The following is a 10,294-nucleotide window of genomic DNA, read 5'->3' as shown; positions in this document are numbered from 1 at the left end:
GCCTGAGCACTCTGTCTTCTGGTCTGTGGAATGTAAAATAAGAGTTGCTGCTAGTGTGAAACCATAAACATATTCAATCATATCTATGTAGAGATTTGGAAGTATTGAGGACGTACAGTACAGACTTTTTTTTATCGCACAGACCCAGAAAGTAAATTATGTGTTAAATTGAGCGGTAATTAAAATCTTGGCCATTTTTTATGATGGATGATTTACTTTTCGGGCAAGTGGACGTGACATTCGGGCAAGTAGAACATGACCTGTACTTGCCCGACGGGCAAGTGCCTCTGAGACCTTAGTGTCAACCCCTGCCTCCTAATGATTAAAATTCCTCTACTCCAATTCTTTTTGGTGGTGGGGCTACCAGTTTGTTACATCTGTATCACTGATTGGGGCCTTTAAAATGATCCGTATTTGTGAATTTCTCGCAACTGGGGAAACAGATCTAGATAGAGAAATGGATTCCAAATGGCACAATGTGCACAAAGTATATAAGCAGCACTTACACAACTTGTTGCCCTCCTTGTCATAACCATGGAGATAGTGCATGCCAGACTCCATGAGCTGTTTTGATACAGAGCTTTCATTGATATCTGCAAACAGAGATAAACGTGAATAAAACTGAAAAAAAGCCCTGGGTACAAGCCTACAATGATTCACTGTGGGCCCCCCATGAATGTTCTTCATATAATAGGGCAGAGGGGTTAATTTAGAGTAGACCCATTTAGACTGGGAACGCATTATTTTGTGCTTTAACTATTGAAAAATAGCAGATATACAAACTCACAGCGCAGCACCGAGTGCCACGCTGCGAGCTTGTAGATCTGCTCTTTTTATCTGCTATTTTTGACAATATTGAACATTTGTCTTAAGGTCTTGTCTTAAGGTCTCTTTGTCTTATAAGGTTTTTGGAAAAACCTATGTTTCTATGTCAATGGTGCTCAAACCTTTGCACGTGAAGGACCTCCAAAATGATATATATAATTGGCCACGGACCCCCATCTCAAAATATTGAGTTCCAGGAACCCCCCAGAAGAAAGATTTGAGTTACAAATGTTACATATAATTCAAAGATTTGCGCACATTTTCACGACTTTTAAAACATAGCAGATCTACAAGCTCACAGCGTGGCACTCGGTGTATAAAATAATGAAGGCCACCTTCACCTTGGGCCCTGGTAACTCAGTCCCACTCCCCCCGGGTTGTCCCAGAGGTGAAGTGGCCCTTTAAGTGCTTATCTGGGAATGCCCATATTTGGTAATGCCCATATATGGGCATGTTCTGACATCACATTGTTGACTATCATGCAGGGGTCTGGTGCAACTGGTCCGATATACATCACTGGCCAGATGGCCAAGAATTGGCGCGATCACATGTCGCCCTGAGGCGTCTTAGCAGTGATAATACTTTAAGAGCAAACGTCTTGTGATGACTAGTAGTGACATCATCACTAATAATTTACAAGGCGTTTTGGTGGATTTCTGAAATGGAAGCGTCGGTCATATTACATGTTTTAAATAAAAGACACTTTTATGACATCTTATTTTATCAACTTGTCCTCTAAGACTCAACTTTCAGCTTGTTCATGGACTTCAGTTTAAAAGCACAAGAGAGAGTGGGTGTTTGGCAGGGGTGTGGCACCAAATTGTGGGCCCTGGGTACAAGGATTCACTGCGGGCCCACCATGAATGTTCTTCATAGGGGGAGGGGGTTTAACCCATTTAGACTGGGAACGCATTATTTACCCATTATTTTGTGCTTTAACTATTGAAAAATTATAGATATACAAGCTAAGAGCGTGGCACTCGAGCTTGTAGATCTGCTGAAAAATCGTGAAAAGTCTTTGAATATTTCAAATCCTTCTAAGGTTTTTTGAAAAAACTATCTTTGTCAGTGGTGCTCAAGCCTTTTCATGTGAAGGACCCCCAAAATTAAATGTATCTGGCCACGGACCCCCATCTCAAAATATTTAGTTCCAGGGACCCCCAAGAAGCAAAATGTGAGTTACAAATGTTCGCTTGAAAAATACATACAGTATATTCAAATATTTGCACACATTTTCACGACTTTTCTACAAGCTTGCAGTGCGGCACTCGGTTTTTCAAGAGCTAAAGTATAAAATAATGAAGGCACCTCCACCTTGGGCCCTACCTAGTAACTCGCTCCCACTTTTCCCCCCCTTGTGACGCCCCTGGTGTTTGGGTTCAGTATGCTATGAGAACGTACCATTCACACAGAGCTCTTTTCTCCATTGAAAGCTCTCCGCTATCATTTTCAGAGCCTCCTCCACATCATAGTGCCCCCAGTCCAGGTAGCTGTCCACCAACACATCCTCTCTCCACAACCTCTCCAGATCTCTGGCTTCATACTGGTCTGAGGACTCTGCATGATTAGTTGAACAGCAGGAGAAAAACATCAGTGTCATTCCAACCTCACCAAAGCTCCCAGCCTTGGATCAAGACTATCATAGTATAAAAGAAGTATTTTATCGAACAAAAGTAAAAGTCAGACTCGATATAATACGTCTGTGACACTGATTGTCTTGATCCAAGGCTACAATGCTCCCACTCCCATTATTTTACCAGCACACAACATACAGTAGCCTACCCTAGTGTTTCAGAATTGGAAAATAATTAAAATAAATGCCTGACAAAGTGGCTGTTTATTTAACTAGGAAAGCCCCAAGTCGAAAATAACAGCATTTGTCTGTTGTGGTTACTGTTGTTTAACACAATTTAAACCATCCTGCATCTAGAATGCAGAGAGCAGAGCAGATACAGCTAGAGAGTTACCTTAACAATGTGGTATGATGATGAGTAATGTTCATCCATGCTTGTTTACCTTGTAAAAGGAAAACAAACACGTCTGAATAGATAGCTTTATTTTGTATCACATTAAAAGGCCACAGATATACCTTAGCCCACAGTCTGCAGACTCTGCATGTATTTATTACTTTTCATACACTTTTTCAATCAATGCCCTACCTTACCTTGCACATATTCAGAGCGGAATCTTTCCCTGGTTTCTTCTATTTTCTTTTGGATACTCTGTGGACAGATGATGGCACCAGACAGTGTTAAACAGCTGAAAACCAACGTCGGCGAAGCTGTTGCACCACAAAAAAAATCGCAGTAAGTGAAAGTTACCTCTGATTCAGCAGTGCAATCCGCCGTCATGGTCGCAGACAGACTGAGACAGTGCTGAGAGCTGTAAGCTATTGTGGTGGCTGCTGCTGTTGGGAGCACAGCACAGTGATGCTTAGTGATTAGTTGGTGCTAATAGGTCTATATTACACAGCACAAAGCAAGTAGGACTAAATAAATATCACGTTATTTTTCTTGAAGCTGACAGGCCAGGTTTACGGGTGCCTCCTCTCTGCTCTGTAAAGTTCAGGTAAAGTTGCAGGATGTTATGTATATGGGTGCAGTGCAGCGGTACTGCCACCAGATGGCGCCACATACCCACATTATCTTATGCTCGGAGTCGGACCACAAAGGATGCTGGGTAAAGCTAGCAGGAAGATAACGCAACATGGAGGAGGTAAACCAACTCTATGAGGTAAACACACATCTTTCACACTGTCTCTTATCGTAGAAATGATTTGTGCTCAGTCAGAGGCTTATTAGTTTGTGATTATTGATTTGCCGGTGTAGATCCCCACATGGGTTTCCAACCTGGCATCTCTGTCTGTATAAAAGTTAAAAGTAGAAAAGTATAAGTTGGTCTATATCCCACACCACCTGATTATTTACCTTACTATGGTCCATGACGGGAAGATTTCTCTATTTTATGAAGGATTTAAAACAGGATCCGTGTTGACTAGATATGATTGAGCAGCTAGATAATAGCTCATGCTACCCCATATGATTTATTGGGGCTGTAAACCAGAAATAACTTGTCCAGTTATCCAGAAAGCAACAGTGTGGCTGATAAGACTTCATCACTGACATGTGTGAGCCATGTTGGCTACCTAACATTTCTTTATCAAAAATAGAATAAGTGAAACCAAATATAAGAAATTAAGTTATGTATAATACTTTCATTTCACTCAAAAGGTTATGCCAATGTGTGACTATTGTCATACAAATAACGTTAACTTGTAAATGCTGTTGCTGTGACATGAGAGTATTAGGATAAAAAAACATTTTCTTAAAATAATGACTTGGGCCATTATTTAATTTAAGGAGGTGATGAAAATGTGACTTGTTGAATGTACAAACTTGCCATCCATTTGGTAGCTGTTATTAATTTCTCTAAGTTACTAAGTCAATAGTATTATATATTGGTTTTGCTACTGCTTTTTTACATGTACCTCTCATCCATTTCTTTTTTTCCCCCCTACATTTTTATCCCACGATTTTGTAACCCATTTTTTCACCCAGTACCAATTGCCTAACCTGTAATCCTGGTTTCTGCTCTCCCTCTGCCACGCCTGGGGAGCCCCGGCTGGCCAGGGGGAGGCTGTATAGAAACCAGGACTACTGCATGTTTTTGTGAGGGTATCTACCCTAGCCTGGGATCGCTTCCAATTTCGGGCTTTTGATCCGGTCGGGAGCGGATGATGTCCTACGTCATTTTGTATTCAAAACGGACTACAATTTGGCCGGAACTACCGACCGGAATCAGTTTTAACCTGGTTTTGCGCATGCGCTAAACTGGGATAAAACTGATTCCGGCGGTAGTTCCGGCCAAAGTGTAGTCCGTTTTGAATACAAAATAACGTAAGATATCATCCGGTCTAGACCGGATCAGACGACCTGTTTAGTAAACGAATACCAGGCTTTCTCTCAGGAAAGGCTGGTGAGGCGAGGTTATATCTACCCTAGGAGACACGGGGAGAACATTCAAACTCCACACAGAAACACCTAGGCAAAACTGAATGTATCCTCTTTGGATCTAGTCAGAAACTTAGCCTAGTTGAGAACTTCACAATTAAAGTAGGTGACACTGTGATAGAAAGAAAAAACCACATCTGCTACCTGGGTTGCATCCTGGAGGCTAACCTATCCAGTGAAAAAATGACCACCAAGGTAATCAATAAAGTCAATCAACGAATTCGCTTCTTGCAAAGAGTTGCCCCACTGATCAATATTAAATCCCGAAAGACACTAGGAGGTGCTCTTATTGGGCCCCTCATTGATTACGGAGTCCTTGTCTGGTATCGCGACGCCCCAGCTGCCTTAAAGCTAAAGCTCCAAACAGCCCAAAACAAACTAATTAGGGTTGTGCTTGGTCTCCCTCCTCTGACCCACCTTACCGAGCATCACCACGAAAGCGTGGGGTGGCTCAAAGTAGCTGACAGAGTACAGCATCTTGCAATGGGCCTGGTGTACAAGATACACTACACCTCCAAGATTCCCATGTACCTGACAAACTACTTCTTAAAGGTCAAGGATGTTCACGATCATAACACCAGAGGCAGCTCCACTAATCATCATCAGCGTAGATTTAACACTAAACAAGGCGCAAACTCGTTCTCCTGCTATACCATCAACATGTGGAACGCCCTTCCACAAGCCCTAAAGGAGAGCAAATCCCTAGCCTCCTTCAAAATTGGTATGAAAAGTCACCTTCAGACAGCAGCTACCCGTGACTTGTAAATAGACTAAGCCCCCATGCTCCCCCCCGCCCTTTTTCTTTGTATTCTGCCTTTTGTATTTGATGTTATGCTTTTGAAACTGATATTATCCTAGATAAAGTACTATGTTCTATCCGTCTGTCTTTCAATGTTATATGAGATACTTAAAGTGTGGTTCCTGTGGAAATAAGCCTCGGCTTTCTAGGATCTCCTTTTAGTTGACCTTGTACCAGTGATTTGTACTGTCATGAAACTGTACTTTTTTCTATTGCAAACTTCTAATACATTCTTCAATCAATCAATCAAGGCCCTTTCGCCAACCCCACCTAAGGTGTGGGCGCTGATAACGCAGAGGAGGAAACACGCCCCCATGCAGCTTCCCCAGTGGGAATCAAACCTATAGCCTTGTTCTAGCTGTGACAGCGCTACCAACTGCGCCGCCGTGCCCCCTGTACCTCTCATTCTTACTGCTGTTGCTGCTACTGCATTTCCCTCTTGGGATCAACAGGGGGTGTCGCACCAAATCCTGGGCCCTGGGTACAAGGATTCACTGCGGGCCCCCCATGAATGTTCTTCATAGGGGGAGGGGGTTTAACCCATTTATTTTGTGCTTACTATTGTGAGCTTGTAGATATGCTATTTTTGAAAAATCGTGAAAAGTATATACCTGTATATATTTGTTATTTTGTTAAACCTATGTTTCTATGTCCGTGGTGCTTAAACATTTTCATGTGAAGGACCCACAAAATGTATTTGGCCACGGTCCACGGACCCCCATCTCAAAATATTTAACTCCAGGGACCCCCCAGAAGCAACATTTTACTTACAAATGTTCGCTATATTCAAAGATTTGCACACATTTTCACGACCCCATTGTAAGATGCAGCACGGCACTCGGTGCCGCACTGTGAGTGAGCTGGTATATCTGCTACTTTTCAATAGCTAAAGTAAATAAAATAATTAAGGGCCCCTCCACCTTGGGCCCTGGTAACTCAGTCCCACTCCCCCCCCCCCCTTGTGACGCCCCTGGGGATCAATAAAGTTTCATCATCATATCTTGATTGTGTCATGGACAGGAGGAGGATGGCAGCGTGGCGTCCTGGTTTGCCCACCCGGTGTACGGGCGCTACTGGCAACACTACCAGCTGGCAATGTCATGGCACCAGAGACACAGACGTGCCTACCGGAAGGCACTGGAGGCGGCCTACGGCCCTCTCTACCACCCCTACCAGAACCCCTGTCAGCCTGGGCAGCGCTACGCAGACTGGCATACAGGTAGGACTGGCCTACGGCCCTCTCTACCACCCCTACCAGTACCCCAGCCAGCCTGGGCAGCGCTACGCAGACTGGCATACGGGTAGGACTGTCACCATCGTTACATTTCACTTGACAGTTAATTGTCACACAAATAATCGCAATATACGGTTTTGATTCTATGTTTTACGCTGGAACTTAAAAACTAGACCAGGTCAACCTGGTTGTGCCAGACCCGGTTCTGCCAACCCTCTGGGCCTATAAATTTAATGGTACATTTATAGGCTGTCTGTCCCTTTATAGGCTGTCTGTCCCTCCCTCATGTCATCATCATTTGTGACATCTGTGGCATGTCATCATCATGTCATCATCATATATACCCTTTATATAGAAAACCCGGACAGACCGACATTTGCTTATGTAGGCCTACCCATTTCATGGGTCTGGCAAAAATAACAATCACACATTTCTGTGTGTCTTTTAGGCTTTGTAAATAAATGTTAATATGCATATGAATATATTCAGTGGAAATTGCTGATTTGCTTGTAGATCTGCTATTTCATCTAATTTGAAAAAAAAAAGGAAATATGAACTTTCTTCAGCATGGGAACGATTAGGGCTGTCACCATTATAACATTTTACATGATGATTAATTGTCACTCAAATAATTGACGATTAACAATTAAATTTTGTCCTTGACAATTACATTCCTGTTTGGCTTGTAGGCTTTGAAGTTGCACATGGCAGATATGACACATAACCTAAATATACAAAGGGTTAGGCTTAGGGTTAGTTTATACTTTATACTTGAAAAAGAACATTGATAGTCGAAATAGCCGATCTACAAGCTCACAACGCGTCGCGATGCGACGCGTTGTGAGCTTGTAGATCGGCTATTTCCACTATTTTTGAAAATGTTTGAAAATATGGAAATTTTTCAACATGTTAACGACTATGACGATTATGACAAAATAATTGCGATTATGTCATATAATTACGATTAGACGATTATATAATAACTGTGACAGGCCTACATATACAGGAGCAGAGAGTGGTGGCAGGCGGCCGGGCAGGGTCGGTGACAAGGAGGACGACAGCGGGGACGGCGAGGGGGGCGACGAGGAGGACAGCAGCTCAGAAGACCAAATCGAGTGTGACGTCAGCAACATGGAGATCACAGACGAACTGCGGCAGTATTTTGCTCAGACGGAAAAGCACAGGGAAGAGCTGAGTGAGTTATCTTGTTGATTATTTTCTTATCCCATTTAGGGCCGATTCTACAGTCTTGTCTTCTAAAGTTTTCTGAAAAATGTAGGTTTCTATGTCAGTGGTTGACTTTTTCATGTGAAGAACCCCCAGAATTATATATATTTGGCCAGGGACCCCATCTCAAAATATATGTTTCCGGGGACCACCAGAAGCAAAGATTTGAGATTTGAGAAAAATATTCAAAAATATTGCATAAATCTTTTTTCAAAAACAACAGATCTACAAGCGCGACACAAGTGACGCACTGTGCGCTTGTATATCGGCTATTAAAATCTAAAATGGCACAGGTGCTTTCCCGGTCTTAATCAAATGATCGATTATTATTAAATATTTTGGGGGGCTTTTTCTACCTTTTATTAATAGATATAGCAGGGGTCTTCAACGTTTTCAAGCCAAGGACCCCTTAGTTGAGAGAGAGATGAAGCAGGGACCCCCACAACCTTTTCATAGATTCCATATTGTTTCATCATTTGACAGCACAATCATCAGTGTATTTTGAATTCACGTCAATTTACCTAATACACTTGACCTTTCACTCTGTACTTGGTCTGCTCTTTTTCCCCTCTACACCAAACCTCTTTGCCAAAAATAGCCGATCTACAAGCTCACAACGCCTCGCAGCGCGAGGCATTGTGAGCTTGTAGAAGATTTGGAGGACCCCCTGTAGTAACTCTGAGGACCCCCTAGGGGTCCCGGACCCCCTGTTGAAGACCCCTGAGATATACAGTAGAGAGAACGGGGTGGGTGACACGCAGCAAAGGTCGTTGGGATCGGGACTCGAACCCACGACACCCTCTCAGGCTGGATTAGCAGCCTATAGGTGCCCAGACGGCTACGCCAGCCTCCCGGGCCCAAGATGATCTTTTATTTAGTCTTTTCATCGATCAGTTGGGTTAACTTTTGCACCCCTATTCCCTTCCTAGTCAGGGGATATTAATAAAACCTTGGAATAAATTCGTAAAGGTCTAGTAAAATATCTAACAAAGTTTGAAATTCAAAATCCCTAGGAGAATCTTTGACAGCTAGGGTAACTTTGGGTCTCATTCACATACTATACACTATACTATAAAGGAAAAAAAAAGACTCCCAAAATATCTGAGGGGTCTAACTAGGTGTTTTTAATTATTCTGAATCCATTGCAAGCATTTGTTTTGCACAAAAACAATCCTTAGGCTAAAAACTACCCAACTAAACGGCTTTAGTACATTTTTAGCCCAAGATTTTTTTTTTTTGTGCAAAACAAATGCTTGCAATGGATTTAGAATAATTAAAAACACCTAGTTAGACCCCTCACATCCCACTTAGAGCAGATTTTATGCGAGTCTTTTTTCCCTTATTATAGTATAATGTATAGTAAGTGAATGAGACCCAAAGTTACCCTAGCTGTCGAAGATCCTCCGAGGGATTTTGAAAGTTAGATGTTTCAAAGTTAGATATGTTACTAGACACCTTTACGAACACATTGGTGAATAAATAGTTTGGTAAGGAATGTATTCCCAGCTTTGACAGGTATTGTGATACTATTCCCTGACTATCCTTCCTACAGAGAAGCAGCAGCAGCTGGAGGCAGACCAGCATGAGGCCTACATGCCGGCCGACAGGGACCTGCACAGGGAGTCGTGGCTGGGCAGCAAGGCTCCGCCCGCCGAGCGGCCCGGCGAGCGACGGGCCGCCGAGATGAAGAAGCTGTACGGCGCCGACGCCGCCAGGATCCAGGGCATGGAGGCGGCCATGCAGCTGACGTTCGACAGGAACTGTGACCGCAAGCAGCCCAAGTACTGGCCCGTCATCCCCCTCAAACTGTGACGTCGTCAGAAAATCCTGGGCCCTGGGTACTTTAACTGAAAAATAGCAGATATACAAGCTCACAGCGCCGCACGAGTGCCGCGCTGCGAGTTTGTAGATCTGTCGTTTTTTGAAAAACCTATGTTTCTATGTCAGTGGTGCTCTCATGTGAGGGACCTTCAAGCTTGTATATCTGCTATTTTTCAATAGCTAAAGTATAAAATAATTAAGGCCCCTCCACCTTGGGCCCTAGGAACTCAGTCCCACTTCCCCCCCCTTGTGAACTCACTGGTTTCTCCGCTCTTCGTCCAATCCAGAGCACAGACGGGCGCTTCCTAAGCAGTATGATGTGTTCACTGACGTTCACTCTCCTGTGTCGGCCATTCTTTGCATAAATGATGAATGGAG

General features: G+C 43.3%; 1 protein-coding gene across 1 annotated transcript; it reads left to right on the top strand.

Moving 5' to 3' along the window:
* Positions 1-3,531: 3,531 nt before the first annotated feature.
* On the top strand, positions 3,532-10,294 carry LOC308280368 (gem-associated protein 8-like; the record flags this gene model as incomplete). The annotated part of the gene is made up of 4 exons (XM_080720631.1): positions 3,532-3,558; positions 6,655-6,853; positions 7,875-8,063; positions 9,648-10,294. The coding sequence occupies 4 exons, from the start codon at positions 3,532-3,534 to the stop codon at positions 9,905-9,907; spliced, it is 675 nt and encodes a 224-aa protein (XP_080576757.1). The 3' UTR covers positions 9,908-10,294.

The sequence above is a fragment of the Nannobrachium achirus genome, assembly GCF_963921795.1.
Source record: "Nannobrachium achirus genome assembly, chromosome: 24".
NCBI classification, from domain to species: Eukaryota; Metazoa; Chordata; class Actinopteri; order Myctophiformes; family Myctophidae; genus Nannobrachium; species Nannobrachium achirus.
This window is presented reverse-complemented; position numbering and strand designations above follow the sequence as displayed.